This window comes from Trachemys scripta, chromosome 2 (genome assembly GCF_013100865.1).
Source record: "Trachemys scripta elegans isolate TJP31775 chromosome 2, CAS_Tse_1.0, whole genome shotgun sequence".
Classification (NCBI taxonomy): Eukaryota; Metazoa; Chordata; order Testudines; family Emydidae; genus Trachemys; species Trachemys scripta.
This window is the reverse complement of record NC_048299.1, coordinates 184,095,294-184,111,705: the sequence shown is the minus strand read 5'-3', so window position 1 is coordinate 184,111,705 and position 16,412 is coordinate 184,095,294. Positions and strand designations below refer to the sequence as shown.

The window sequence follows — 16,412 nt, the reverse complement described above, 5'->3', positions numbered from 1 at the left end:
CGCTGTGGCAGCAGCAGCGGAGGTGAACTAGGGCGGCCGGGGCACATTTTTAGGAGCAGCATTCTGGCGCCGGCCATGCTGCTCCTAAAAATGTGCCGCCCCAAGCACCAGCTTGTTTTGCTGGTGCCTAGAGCCGGCCCTGGCCACAGCAAGTGAAAAACTTCATGTTTCCCAAAGACAATGAAAATAGAAGTTTCCATCCAACACATTACTGGCATGAAATCCCCAATGGTGACAAAGTGAAGAGGCCATGGCTTATATACTCAAAAACCCAGAATGCTGCATACTGTTTTTGTTGCAAACTCTTCCAGTCTAATGTTCCAGTCACGTTGGGTTTTACAGGAACAAAGGACTGGAAAAATCTGGCTAGAAATCTGGCATGGCTTGAGAAGGCAGCAAATCATCAGAGAGCATTCCATAGGTGGAAAGAGCTCGAGATGAAACTATGGTTAAAGGCCACCATAGATGATCAGCATCAAGAGAAGATTGCATCAGAGTCTCTTTACTGGAAAAATGTTCTGAAATGGCTCATTGCCATAGTGAGAGTGCTTGCTACACAAAACCTAGCACTGCGTGGCACTTCAGATCAGCTGTATGTGCCAAACAATGGAAACTTCCTTAAAATTGTGGAGCTGATGGCTGAGTTTGATGCTGTACTCCAGGAGCGTCTAAGAGTCACCACCCAAGAAATGTACACACACCACTATCTTGGAAAAACAATTCAAAATGTTACTGGCAACAAAAGTCACACAGAAGATTGTGGCAGATCTGAAGTCAGCAAGATATTATTCTGTTATTCCGGACTGCACACCTGACAACAGCCATACGGAACAAATGACTTTAATGGTGCGTTTTGTAACAACAACAGAATCTAGTGAAAATGTTCCTTCAATGGTGACTGTCAGAGAGCATTTTCTAGAATTTATTGACATTGATGATACTACAGGAGCTGGTATGACAAATGTGCTTCTTAAAAAGCTGGAAGATACAGGAATTGCGATAGCTGACGTGAGAGGTCAGGGCTATGATAATGGTGCTAACATGAGAGGAAAGAACAGAGGCGTGCAGACACGGATCCGAGAGTTAAACCCTCGAGCTTTTTTTGTCCCATGCAGTTCATTCATTGAACTTGGTGGTCAGTGATGCAGCATCAGCTTCTAGTGAGGCTGTTGAATTTTTTTAATGTAATTGAAAGCATCTCTGTATTTTGTTCTGCATCAACTCATTGATGGCAAATTTTGAAGCAACATTTGGGAACATCCTCTCTGACACGGAAACCACTGAGTGCCACACAATAGAAAAGTAGAGTGGAGGCGATAAAGCCTATCAAACACCAAATTGGGAAGATAGATGATGCTATAGTTGCCATTATGGAGGATAATGCTATGACAGGAACTGTTCATGGGAGAACAGTGGCAGAGGGAAATGGAATCACCAGAAACATAGATAACTTCAAATTTCTGTGTGGCTTAGTGTTGTGGCATGACATACTGTTTGAAATAAATGTAAGCAAGAGACTCCAAGGTGTTGGCCTTGATATGTCTGGAGCAGTGGAACAACTGGACAAAGCAAAGTCATACCTGCAGTCTTACTGGACAGATGAGGGATTTCAAAATGTTCTGAAGAGTGGACAGAAGTTGGCAGAGGAACTTCACACTGAAGCTATTTTCCCACCCAAGAATATTATCAAGAATACAAGAGTCAGCGAAGAAGACGACATTTTGATTACGAGGCACAGGATAATCCCATAAGAGACCCCAAACAACAATTCAAAGTTAAATTCTTTAACCAGGTGTTAGATAGTGGAGTACAGTCAGTTGAAGAACGTTTCATGCAGCTCAAGGAACACTGCAGTATATTTGGGATGTTGTATGATATTCCAAAATTCCTCACTATACCTTAAGAAGACCTACACCAGCAATGCAGGGCACTAGAAACAGTGTGGACACATGATGACATGCGCTATATTGATGCGAATGATTTAGGTGATGAACTGAAAGCCCTTTCAAGATACATTTCAGCAGGATCAACTCCAAAGGGTGTTCTAGAATATATGTGCACAAATAAGATGACCACCCTCTTTCCAAATGCTTTTGATGCTCTGCGCATACTTCGAACACTTCCTGTAACAGTTGCCAGTGGCGAACGCAGCTTCTCGAAGCTGAAGTTTAATAAAAACACATCCACACTCCATAATGACACAGGAGAGGCTGGTCGGCCTTGTAACAATCTCAATAGAGCATGAGTTGGCCCAGACTGTGGACCTTCAGGAAGCAGTTCAAATCTTTGCAACCAAGAGGGCACAGAAATCACCACTTTGATTATTCAAACAGATAAAAATGCCAGTGTTTACTATGCAGACAAGAAAAGTAACATTTGCTGTTCAGGCATTTGAAAGTTAGGCATTACTTAAAATTTTTGAACAAGGCATTTTAAGTTGTTAGTTCTCCTTTATTGGGGTGGGTAGGTAGAGCAGTACCATGAGAGGAGTGGAACAGGAAGAAGGCAGAATTGAGACCTTTCAAAGTTTTGGTCCAAGCGAGAGGGCATGGGGGCGTCATTTGAGCTCCCTGCCTCAGGTGCCAAAATGTTTGTGGACTGGCCCTGAAGGTGGTAGAAGCTTGTATACCTGAGTTGAAAGCTGCTGAGTGCAGTAGTTCTGCGATTCCAATTTCTGTGGTGTTCCAGCATGGAGTTCACCCTTCAGGCATTCCTACTGGCTTGTAGTTGATAGTGAAGAGGGTGCCACATAGTCATTATTTCCTCTTTCCATCAGTTTGGGAATTTTTGTGCTAAGTTTCCCTCTCATTTATTGAGCATGGATGGAACTAATCTGTCCTTCACTTTTAAGTTAGCCATGTACTTAAACAGCACACACACAATCTCCCATTTCTGCTCTCTTCCCCCAAGGAAAAATAACACACACATCTTCCCCGCATTTGGTCATGTCAGTCTCTGTAAACACACGGTTATGATTTTACTATTTGGATTCCATAGCTTTTGTTCCTGCGGACATGGGAGTAAACCATGAAGTAATGTATTTTAATCTCTTTCAGGTGTTAGACCTTTTGCTTGTCCTCACTGTGATAAAAAGTTCAGAACATCTGGCCACAGAAAGACTCACATTGCTTCACACTTTAAACACACTGAACTACGAAAGATGCGACATCAGCGTAAACCTGCAAAAGTTCGAATAGGAAAGACCAGCGTTCCAGTACCGGATATTCCTTTGCAAGAACCCATACTCATCACTGATTTAGGTGAAGACTGAGTTCGTATGTGCTGTAACTTATTGTAATCCTGAAATTTGGGTTTAGAATATGAATGAAGTAGAGTACACTATTGGGCAAAGACAGTCTATAAACTCACTCAAGAAGATGCACCTGCAATTAACTGTTCAGCAGCTGCAGAGAAAGCTGTACTGTCAGCTGTTTGAATTGAAAGTGTATTTTATGAATTTATAACGGAGTTTTTTTTATTGATAGAATCCTATAAAGTTTAACAGAAAAAAAATTATAAAATATGCAGTGTAGAAAAGGTAAACATATTCATTTGTTTCCTTTAGTTTTTTTGAGCTAATGCTTAGAGAACATATTCTAAAATCTCCTTATTCTAATCGCATTTATTCTTTGATACAATTATAATTTTATATGGCTTTAGTGGATTTTGTGTAAGTGTGAACTCAGTTGAATTAGTGTTCCATTAGTGATAACATTTTAACATGGGAATATATTATAGAAAGCTCCCATGGCATGTTTCTATTTTGGCATAGGATGGGATGTTATATGATTTATCACTTTTTAAAACCATTTTGTTGGAAAAGGTTAGTTGTTGTTCAGCTTTAGATGAAGGATTGTATTGTAAATAACAGGTTGGTGACAGTGGACAAGATATTATGATCGGTATATACTTACATTTTCACCTAAATATAGTTGATTTAGACTCCATTAGTGATGGGCAGTTTTCTGCTTTGACCACCTTAAACTAGATATACTAAACATAGTATTATTTTCAAAACTCCAACGAGAGTACAATAACCATGTGAGTTTCGAATGAAAAAGATCAAACTATAGACCTAGAATATTATTAAATTGTTAAAGATATTAACGTGGCCATAACAATCAGATTGGCTCCATACTTCTTTTTAAATGAGAAACTGCCAATAATATCATAGTTTTACAATCCTATTTTAGTTTTTTATATAATAAAGGTAGCTTTAATAAAAGTCCTGTTTAGTCATGTGCATTTTAAATGCAACATTTAAGAGCTTTTTAGACACTTGGGCCCAAATTCTTTTCCGTGTCCAGTCTTCGCTGCAATAGATTACCATTTGCAGCTCCTTATTTCTCAGCCAAACTCTGTGCTGGTACTGGCATAGTTTAAGCTTGGTCTTGACTAGGGTTTAAAGATGCGATATTAAAATGTGTTTGCTAACATGTTCTAAAACTCTACTGTGGACAAGGAATTGGATAGAGTTGTAGAGCATGTTAGCAAAGGCTTTTGACTAGCACATTTTTAAATGCTAGTCAAGACTAAGCTTAAACTATGCCAGCACCAGCACAGAGTTTGGCTAAGAAATAAGGAGCTGCAAATGGTAATCTATTGCAGCGAAGACTGGACACGGAAAAGAATTTGGGCCCAAGTGTCTAAAAAGCTCTTAAATGTTGCATTTAAAATGCACATGACTGTGCACAGTTAGTCACTGTGTCAGGACCAGCATAGTTCACTGAAAATCAGTGACAAACATGTTCTAACAATACACCTTTTAAATCTTAGTCCTTGAAATGGTTAGTAACCCTGTGCTCCAGCCATGCCCTCTCCCCAGCCCAGTATGCACCGGGCTATGGGTGATGATGGTAGGGGCAATATAGGAACTGTTTATGCTAGCTCTGCTCCAGCTGGAGACACCCCCATTCTGGGTGAATCCAGCAAGGGAGATCTGGCAGCTTCCAGTTACTTTGTTGTAGTGACACATGAGCTGAGCTGATCAGAATTTTTTTTCTCTTTGACATTTTCATTTCCTTTGAACATGGCCTGATCAGTTCATTTTAGTTCTAACAACAGTGAAGTAACACTTTTTTTGAGTTTATCTTACCACAAAAAAAAGCTTTAGCATTTTTTAAAAAGAGCCTATGAAAAGCTTAATGTACATATGTTGATATCCTTACTGCTGATTTTGTATTTTAAATTTAACTGCTTTAGTTACTGTGCATTAAAATAATTGTAAATATTTTATATTTATTTGAGAAGTAATTTAGTATTGTTTACTTGTTCAGCTTTGGAGAGAAAATGAGATTCAGGGTTTTTCTTGCTACACAATTAGAATATATAAGATTTGCTTGGCTGTTTCTTAGAATTGACAGAGTAAATTCAGCAGTCAGTTATTTTTCAAACTTGTATTTAGACTGCCGCCATCCTCAAAAAATAATATTCAAGTGGTTACTATTTCTTATAGTTACCATTCTATAGAGACCAATTAAGTTCCATTTGTTCAGAGTTTTGGAAGCATCAATAATTATTTTTCGAGTGATTGCATATGTCCTTTCCAGTTCAGGTATGCACACCCAGTGCACCAGAGTTGGAGATTTTTCCCTAGCGGTACCTGTGGGGGGGCAGCACAGGTGCCGTCTGCTGCCTCATGCTACTGCACAATGGAATAAATGATGGAGCCACCCTGGACACTCAGTTCCTTTTTACTGCCTGTGTTTGGTAGTCGGAGGACATTGACTTGCTACTGCAAGTTTCTCTCGCGTTACAGAAAAATTATCTTCCTTACTGCACATAGTTAGTGGCATATGTTAGATTAGTAGTGGTTTTTGTTGCTGGTTTTTTTTTGTTTTTTTTTTTGGTCTTTGTTTTCTTGGAGCAGGTTCCATCTTATTCTCAGGCTGCCAACATTCAGTACAGGGATATGCATCAGTCTCTGGGGTTTAAGCTGTGTGCCAGCTGCAAAAAATCTTTGCCAGTGAGAGACCCTTGTTCACCTGCCTAAAGTGCTTTGGCAGGAGTCACATTAGAAAACTCTGCCAGATTGCAGGGACTTCAAGCCCTGGACAAAAAAGGACAGAGAAATGAGACTGCATCACAGTCTCAAGGAGGTTGCCCGCTGTCCCCCTTCAGAACATTCCCACTCAGGGCACACACCGAGTACTTTGGCATCAGTGAGGAGTGGCCCTATGGACAGGGCTTCTGAAAGTCAGTACTGATCCCCTTCTCTGGTGTCAAGAAAGAAATGCAAAAGGGCAAACTCATGCAAGCAGCTGAGACTTGGCTCCACTAGATGATCAAGGTCCCCGGTACTATCCACCATTAAGCACTCAGGGAAGAACAGGGTGTACTCTGGGAAAATTTGCAAAACTTGCAAAATTTGAACTACCATATAAAGAAAATAAGGTTTAAAATGATAACCCTAACCTCCAGTATTCCCTTCCTGATCATGGCAACTGGTATGTTGCCCTTGACTTGAAAGACACACATTTCCATGTGGCAATCCATTAAAGCCACAAGAGATTCCTAAGATTTCTGGTCAACCATATTCATTATTAGTTCATGGTCCTATCCTTTGGCTGTCTGCTTTCCTGTGTTTACAGAACGCATTGCTGTGGTAGCTTTATTCCTGAGGAAAGCAGATATGCAAATATTTCCTTACCTGGATGACTGACTGTTACAAGGTTGAGCCAAGCTCCAAGTAAAAGTCAGTCTATCCAGGAACTGATCCCTTTTCAGGGTTCTGGATCTGTTGATAAAAAGGACAAGTCACTGTTCTCCCCAGTTCAGAGAATAGAACTTATGGGGTCGTCCCAGATTCTACAGGCCATTCCTTCCGCAGCCATTCCAGACAATATTAAACATTTCCGTAGATCTCAAAGCTCATAAACAGCTACAAAAACAACAACAAAAACCCACCTGCTTCAGACTTCTGGGGCACATGTCCTCCTGCACATATGTGGTTCAACATGCCAGACTTTGTTTCAGAAAGTTGCCGAGCTGGTTAAACTCATTGTACTCCCTGGCTCATCACCCATTGGATATGCTCATTCAAGTACCTGCAGGAGTACTAGCCTCATTGGACTAGTGGATAAATCCAGCCAACATGTGTATGGGAGTTTTTTGCCCTTCCTTACCCACATTGACTTTGGTTACAGTTGCTTTTTTTCTAGCTTGGAGGGCTGTTCATCTGGCCTGTCGAGCTTTTTTCCCTCACGTCAAGAAAGAGACTTTACAGGTTGTCATGGACAACATTACATTGATGTTCTACATGGAAGGACAAAGAGGGCCCAGATCAGATTTTCTGTTAAGAAGCAATAGATCTTCTGGAGTTTTGTATCACCAATACCATACATCTAATTGCCCTGAACAGATCATTCAGCAGAGATCACAAGTGGTTTTTCAGGCCGGATATTGTGAGATTCAATGTGGCAATCCATTAAAGCCACAAGAGATTCCTAAGATCTAGGGGGTCCCTCACATACACCTGTTTTGCTATTCATCTCAACAGAACGTCTCAGCTCTTTTGTTCAAGGGCAAGGCACAGGTAGGGAACTCTGATGGATGCTTGCCTACTGTCTCGGAAAGGCAATCTGATGTATGCCTGCCTCCCTCTTCTTCTCCCCCATTTTGCTCCTTTCCAGAGTGTTGCTTTAGCTAAAGCAGGTTCATGCTTGCATGATCCACATAGCTCCAGTGTGGCCTTGCCAGCATTGGCTCTCCAGTCTGCTGAGTCTCTCAGCCAGGGCTCGTTTGACCCTACCTCTGAAACCTACCCTGATCTCCCAGGACCTCGATCGCCTCTACATCTCCACTTGGCTGCTCTCCATCTTACAGCCATTGTTAATGCTTCAGGAGGCAGGGTGTTCAAGGAATGTACCAAATGTTCTCCCGAATAGGTGAAAGACATCTACTAGGTATGCTTACCTGTTGAAGTGGAAATGAGTCTCCTTAGGGTCAAAGGAGATGGGTGTTTTACATATCTGAACCTCCGTCTACAGGGTTTGGACTGCTTGTTCCATCTGAAACCTTGTTCCATATTTTTCCCTGGAGAAATAAATGTGCTGCTGACAAGGTTGATGGGTCCGCCCTTTGAACTGATGGCTACCTACTCTTTGCTGCAGCTCTCTACGAAAGTATCATTTTTAGTAGCTATTAACTCTGCAAGAAGGGTTGCAGAATTAGGAGCATTGATAGCTGAGCCTCTTTACGCAGTTTGGGTGTATCACAAAGGGAAAAATAATTATGTCTGCATCTGAAATTCCCGACTATAGTAGTATCGGAATTCCACCTCAATCAAGCCATATATTTACTGACATTCTTTGCTAATCCTCATTCTCATAAGGGTGAGGAGAGGCTCCATGCCTTGGATGTCAGAAGGGTATTGGCTTTTTGCTTGGATAGAACTAGGTCTTTTAGATCATGTTCGTCTCAGTTGTGGACAGGATGAAAGGCCTTTCATTCTCAGCGCAGAGGATTTTGTCCTGCTTATGCCTGTACTATTATATTGCCAATGTGCCCCTTCCAGGCAGGATTGGAGCGCACTCTACAGGATCTCATACAGGTTATGCAGCTTTTTTGGCTCAAGTAGTTCTTTAGTCCTTGTTCAGGTAGACTACGAATGACACCTGGAGTTTGAACTGCTTTGGAGTCATCTGAAATAGGGTGGACATGTGCATTCAATCAAAGAAGAAAAAACAGTTACTAACCTTTACTATAACTGTTCTTCAAGATGTGCTGCACATGTCCACTCCATGACCCACCCTCCTTCCCACTTCTATTGGAGTCTGTCTGGTAAGAAGGAACTGAGGGGGTGGAGGTGGCTCCACCGTTATACCATTGTGCAGCAGCATGGAGCAGCAAAGACCACCTGTGTATCACAAAGGGAAAAATCCATAGGTACCACAAAGGGAAAAATCTTCAGCTTTTGTGCACTGGGTGTGCACATCTGAAGTGGAATGGACATGTGCAACACATCTCAAAGAACAACAGTTACAGAACAGGTTAGTAACAGTTTTCTCTTCTTAGGTCAGTTCTTTCCATTGAGAACATTATAGAATTCATTACTGCCACTGCAAATCAGTGACTGAACAGGGGATCACTGAGTGCGCTATGAAATTTAGATGCTCATGTTTTGATATGTGATGTAGCAAAATGAATCTTTCCAGTCCTGTTAACTTCACTAATGATCTGTCACTTTCTCCTCTGCCTTGTCTAGTGTGCAGTCCATAGCCACTCTGTACACAGTAGTGCATTTGCTTTTTTTGTATTTTGATAGTATCCTTACTCTATTATCATTGCTTGTCTGGAAAGATCATTGTGCTTCTGTTGGTTTTAAGAATTCTTAAAGGTTGCTAATATTTTAGAGAAGACAGTTTGCCTATTCAATTTGTAAAATCTTTTTTCCCTTTGTAAAAGGAATATATACATGTTGGTTCCACACCCTCCTAAATTTTTTTGTTTTAAGAATCTCTTGACACTAATCATGTTAGACTACATCAAAACATTTAGTCATAGGGTATAATATTCAGATCAGCCAGGAGTGAATTTCAAGTACAACTATGTAACTTTATTTTTTAGACCAAAGAAGAAATAGAAGCATATTTTGTTCTGTGGTGGAATTAAAATGTCTTCAGTGATTAGATTGATTTGATTAAATTGCACATTTCTAAATGTTAAGAATTGTGAAATATATGGAAAAGTAGTTGTTTTTTGTTACAGATATATTGTAATTCTTGCACGTTACCCGGTTTGAAATGTGCTGTGTAGGAATCTGAACTTCTACTACTCCTCCAACAGGTGGCACATGCACCTTCCCTCTGGTGACATTTAAGTGTTCTGAGAACTATCATTTTCTTTTCTGTGAATGGTGACAAGAAATTCCAAGCTGCAAATGTCTTTGCTCTGTGTTGGTGGTATGGTTGAACTGTTTCTTGACAGAAAATTAAAAAGACGTAGGTTTTATTTTTTGTTGAAAATATTTTTCATTCATCCATTTATTTATTCATTTATTCATTCGTTTGCTCTTGGGTCCAGATATTTTAAGGCAGGTTTCTTTATATGTTCCCTATGGTATTTTTTATTAAAGTATTGACCAAAAAGTGCCATTATGACTTCAGTCATTTTTATGAATTTGACTGATGTCCAATACTATTTATTCCTGCCTTTGGTTGGGAAGAAATGTTATTTTAAAGAATAAGTTCTCAAAAATATCTGGTTAAGTTGCTGCATCCTGGGTAAAGTGTCTCTTGTCTTGCCTGGCTACCTCAAACATTTTCTCATTCATCTGATCAATTATAGATATAATTAGAGAATATTTGGCTATGTTCACAGTAGGAATTTTCATTACTTTTCCAAATATTTTTTTGAGTGCCAGTGGTAGCATGAGTGATGGTTCTAGTGTGGACTGGACACATGCTTTTCCACTACTGTACACCTGCCTGTAGTGAGTGTGTATGTGTGTGTGTGTGTGTGTGTGAGAGAGAGATCTCCAAATACTAATTTGTGCGGAGCCACCTGTACAATTTGAAAATTGATATGGTATCTCCATACCACTGTGATATGGATCCTAAGTTGCAAGAAAGTGGATAGAAAAACTATTTTGGAGAGGGCAAAGATAGGTTTGCAGGAGGAGGCAATTGCCATCTATAGTTGTTAAGTCTCTACTGAGAGGAGCTCTACTTCTATCAAGGTTTAGGAACTGCACAGCAGGAAAGGCACTTGCCAAGGGAAGCTCTGTTCCTGCTTGATTTAGAAGACGCAGATCATTTCCTGTAGGCCTCTCCTGGTTCTCCTCCCATCCCTTCCAAAACAGTGCTGAAAGAAATTCATTGGTCACATATTCTCTTCTTAGCTGCTGTTTTTAATCCCAAAGGATGTTCCTCTCCTCTCATGCTCTTACCTTCAAGGTTAGCAGTATGGAGCCAGGCAGAAGAAACCCTCTAAACTTCCCTTTGTGGGGAGAAATAAAACACCTGTTAGGAAGAATGATGGGTGGGCAGCCTGAAGAGCTGGAACAGTGGTTCTCAAACTGTGGGTTGTGACTAGGGTGACCAGACAGCAAATGTGAAAAATCGGGGTGGGGGTGGGGGGTAATAGGAGCCTATATAAGAACAAGACCCCAAAATTGGGACATCTGGTCACCCTAGTCGTGACCCCAAAGTGGGTCACGAGTTTCTTTTAATGGGGTCGCCTGGGGTGGTGTTAGATTTCCTGCTGCCAGGGCTGGAAGATGAAGCCTGAGCTCCATTGCTCGGGGTTGAAGCCAACACATGAGCAACTTAGCTTTGCTCGGCCCCCTGTGGAATGGGGCCAAGGGCAATTATCCTGCTAACCGCCCCCTAATGCTCCTGATTCTAGACTCTAGAATCTAGAGTAATACAGGACACTGGGGTTGTGTAGTAGTTTTTGTTGTCAGAACTGGGTCGCAGTGCAATGAAGTTTGAAAACCCCTGAGCTAGAAGATGGCAAAAACTGGCTATTTCTGTGAATTTAAGCAGCACAAACAGATTTATGTAGCCTCTTAGTAAAAAAGTAACTTGTACAGTAACTTTTTACAAGATTGCACACTACTGCTATGCACAGTACTCTATTTTCGGTTCAAAGATGTGTGAATGGTTTTGGACCTTTTTAGTTGAGAAATCTGCTACTACCCCACATTCTGTCACATCATTTGAGAAGGGTTCTTTTGTGTATCTTCTAAGACTAAGACTTGGACAGTTAGTAGCAGGAACTCTCCTCATTTTGCAGAGCTGAAGTTGGCTGTCTCCAGGGTACAGTGTATAAACAGCATCTGTTTAAATAAGGTTTGTTCATTTTTTTCCCCCAATGAATTTCTAATGACACTGAAAAGATAACCACCAATTAGTGGAGGTAGATGTTGGGCAAAGAAGCATTGGTAATTTCCATTCTCTGTTTCAAATGTAGGTTTTATGTAATGTGAGGAAGACCAGTGCTGCAGTGATGGGGTATCACTTATATAAACTCTTCCAGTTAAATCTCATGCAACAAAATTACACAGCAGTGGGACAAAATGAAATCTAGCTAATTAAAGTGTCATGTGAAATGACTGAAATAAGATCCGTATATAGGACTTCAGTCAGTTGGTAGTGAATTAGTAAATAAATTGGGTTTTATTGAATTTATTTTGGATTTTGTTGAAAATAAATGTCTAATATGGACTCCTAGGATTATATTATTACATATAGGATTATAAGGGGCTAGAGCCACTAGTGCTAGAAGGAATTGTGCAGCTAAGGTACCACACGTAATTTTAAATAGATACTGTAAAAATGTTTAGGTTTTTTTTTCTGTTACTACCGATTTATTATATTTAATAATATGTATTGTTTTTAAAAATGGTTAATCTCTTTATACCATTGCAGCTTTACCAAATGATCCCTTTTTGTTTTATACATGCAGGTCTTATCCAGCCAATCCCAAGGAATAGCCAGTTTTTCCAAAGTTATTTTAATAATAGTTTTGGAAATGAAGCAGACAGGCCATACAAGTGTTATTACTGCAATCGAGCATATAAAAAATCTTGCCATCTTAAGCAACATATCAGGTAAAATAAACACAAAAGAGAAAGGAAATGTATTTAATAAAATTTATTTAATGTGAGGACAGTTAAAATGGAAGAATAATTTGTGGGAGGTGTTTATATAGGAATCCTTAGCTAAGGCTTCAGCTTTATTATCTTGCTGTCCTTAGCTAGTGAAACTATAGAATTAACTTTAAGCAGTCAGGTTGGTCGAGATTTTTGGCTAACTTGTACGCTGTGCACTGCCATCAATGTCAGTGGGGTTGCTTGGGGATATTAGTGCAGAATTTATCCTATTGACTCTTAAGCGCCTGATTTTTCTAAATTATGTACAAAAATGTGCAAGCAGTTGTATGAACATTTACTGCACGAATTGAGTGAGTTATGTTAAAGGAGCCAATTATGTGTTTAACTGGGCTTGGAACTGCATGCACATTCTTCTGTGCACACAGTTCACAGCTAGTGGTTATCAGTTGCATACTTTCTTACTGGTTGTTTGAAGTTAAATTCAAGAAATAATTTCGGGTATGCATTATGCATGCAGTATAATTCCTGTGGGGAAAAATCTGATCGTGTAATTAAAGACCATAAGGTTAAACAGGCAATCTTAATTCTGGCATTTCCAAACTTTTTAGTGCTTGACTTTACAACCTTAATGTTTTTTGAAGGTCGGCTTTGTGTGAATGGGGTGTATGGGCTTTGTGTGAATGGGGTGTGTGTGTAATTTCTTGGTTTTTAAAAAAAAGCAAATTGGAAAAACAAATTTTCATTTGTCATCATATTGGCACCCACATGGTTCATCTGCAGAGTTGAAACCTTTAGATCCACTACACAGACCTCTGCCTTTTGAGCTAACTGAGGTTATTTACAGCAATAGTAGGTTGTCATCCTCTCTGTGGATCAGCACTAGTAGGGGATGAGATACACATTTTGCTAGTAGTTTCACAGGTATTTGCGGATAGAGGAATGGTGAGACTCAGGAGTATTGGATTCCATTCCAGGCTCTATAGGGAGTGTGGTGTAGTAGTCATACTGTTCTGCCAATTCTACTTCCCCTCTCCTACAAGAGTAATCCTTTGTGCCCCATCGCTTCCAAATTGTGCTTGATCCAGTCATGTCTCCTTAGTTCCAGTTCCATTCTCTACCACTCAGGCTTCTCATACATGCCCCGGTCTCCTTGCACAGCTAGTCTCGGTTTCCCTCCCCATCAGCTCCTCATCTGATCTCAGTCTTCACCTTCACCCACTGGCTACCAGTTTCAATATCCCACTTCTTAGTTGCATTTTCCTGCCCTCGTTCCTTCTCCCAATCTGCCCCTCCCCCCATCCCAGTCTGACTCTGCATTTTAATTAGGGAGCTGCTGGACCCAATCAGGTTGGGGAGGGGGGTGTGCGCACAGAAGAGACAGTCCCTCTGCTTTCAGCTCACAGCAGCCCAGGGCCTACTCAGCCCTGAGTTGGAGTACGCTCACAGTGGACAAAAACTTCAGGGAATTTAGCTGCAAGTCTCAACTGAGCATTTGCAGACTGAGATTTTTTCAAAGAGTTGACTAAATTTGCATGTATTTTCATGGGAACAGCAAAAGGCATATCCTGGATATAAAGGCTACCCCAGCCCAATTTCAAGTCCCTGCTCCAAACATGGTGGCACTAGAGGTCAAAAAAAGTCACCAGCATTTTTTCCTGACTTCATTCTTGGAAATGGCTGAATTGTGTTAGCTGAAATTTTCCAGTAGTAGTAGTACTTAACAATCAGCCATAGGCAGAAGGTTGGCCTGCAGAATTTCAGCTCAAATATTTTAAGTTAGGCAAAGTTGTAAGTGAGAAGTTTCTACCGACTCTGCCTATAATTACGTGCTTAAGTGTAATTATATAACCATTTTTAAACTTATTTTCAGGTTTTGTTGAACAAAATGTTAGATGTTCTTTGGTTATGTTTTTTCTTATTTTGCTGTTAATGACATTGAGAAATCAAACCCAATTTGTGCTTTTGCTTTTTTTATCTTTTTTAAAAGATCACACACTGGTGAGAAGCCATTTAAGTGTTCTCAGTGCGGAAGAGGTTTTGTCTCGGCTGGAGTGCTAAAAGCGCATATTAGAACTCATACTGGATTGAAAGCTTTTAAGTGTCTTATATGTAATGGGGCTTTCACTACTGGTGGTAGCCTCAGGCGACACATGGGGATCCATAATGATCTTCGACCATATATGTGTCCATATTGTCAAAAAACATTCAAAACTTCATTAAACTGCAAAAAGCACATGAAAACTCATAGGTAGGTATAAAACTTTTTTTTTTAAACTCTGTCATTACATTGCAGTAGTTCATCCTTAAAGCTTCCTTGAAACCTAGCTTTGATTTAGGAGCTATGTATTGTTATCTGGGTTCTAAAAGAGTTAAGAGTAATTTGGCATAATTAATTAGGAAAAAGCCCTTGTTAGCATCTAACATAATGGGTCTTGGTCTACAACTGAAGCTCCTAGGCACTGCTTTAGTACAATGATGATAAAATAGTAAAAAGGTCAAATAAAGCACTAAAATAGTGTCTAGGTGTGTGTGCATCATTTGCTAATAAAAGATCTCTCCTTTCATTCTCAGGTATGAGCTTGCACAGCAGCTTCAGCAGCACCAGCAAGCTGCTTCAATAGATGATTCAACAGTAGATCAGCAGAGCATTCATGTTTCCACTCAGATGCAAGTAGAGATTGAAAGTGATGAGTTGCAGCAGCCAGAAGCTGTCACTACAGATCAGGAAGCTATTTTAGAACTAGACCAGCAGCAGGTGGTAGCCACAGAAGAAACAGGACTGGGACAACAATTGACTGACCAACCTTTAGAGCAAGATGAAGGTATATATTCAGAACATCAAAAACTACACTAATGGAAAAAATCAGTTTTAGGTGAAGTTCTTAAATGATTTTATCTTGAAAACTTTTATGAATTTGGTTTTAAGACATCTGAAATAATGGTTTAGAAAAACATATACTTTCCGTAAAAGTGTACAATAATTACTTAAAATTTATATAAATGACTTAATTTTTCTTACCTTTCATAATTGTGTAAAATATACTGGGAAATATAAAATATTGTATATTAACCCTTACCCATTTCTATTTGGCAAACAAATCTAAACAATATATCACAAAAATATGCTATGTGATACTTTATACAAACATTTTTTTTTCTAAATCACCATCTTCCAGCACAACTTTTCAGGTTGTTCTCAAAGCACACGTGCACAGTTGATGGAAAGAATACAAAATATTGTGTTAGTTGCCACTGCCAGTATCAGAAAGTTATGTAGATCTGGTAAATGAGATGTTTTTGTTCGCAGTTGATCAGTAGAGTTGATTAAAAAAATTAAAACTTAAAAAAAAAAAAAAAAAAACCAATACAACACCTAAAGATTTAAATCTGCAGGACTGCACCTGAAAGATAATTTTAAAATCTTTTTTATTTTAAAAGCTTGAATAATGACATATTAAATAAATTTACTTCTGACTAATTGTATATCTACCTAATTAATTTACATTTTCTTTTTTTGAATTTATGTTCCTGATTTCAGATAGGTTTGTGACATCCCAACATGCTTTACAGGAGAACATCAATCAATTTGAACAGCAAACTCTAACACAGCAGTCATTTGATCAGCAAGGGTTATCACAAGGTTAGTTATAGATAAAACATTTTAAAATTAGAGCTCTTAGTAAATTTGGCCCTAAAGTGTTAGAATTATTAAAAGCTTCAATTCTGTGCACACAGAATATGGGTAACCATGTGTTTAGCTGTCCAATTCGTGCATGCACAATAAAGAGACCTACTGAAAACCTGATCTTAACTATTTTGAAAATAGACCTTGTGATCTGAAAAAAATGAGTTTTCG

General features: G+C 39.5%; 1 protein-coding gene across 1 annotated transcript in view; it reads left to right on the top strand.

The window, feature by feature from the left end:
• Positions 1–16,412, top strand: part of ZNF236 (zinc finger protein 236) — a gene marked incomplete in the record, with an annotated part of 198,678 nt that overhangs the window by 71,985 nt on the left and 110,281 nt on the right. The window contains 5 exon segments of the mRNA XM_034762494.1: positions 3,057–3,260; positions 12,409–12,553; positions 14,544–14,804; positions 15,128–15,378; positions 16,095–16,196. Of these exon segments, the coding sequence (XP_034618385.1) occupies positions 3,057–3,260; positions 12,409–12,553; positions 14,544–14,804; positions 15,128–15,378; positions 16,095–16,196 (963 nt within the window).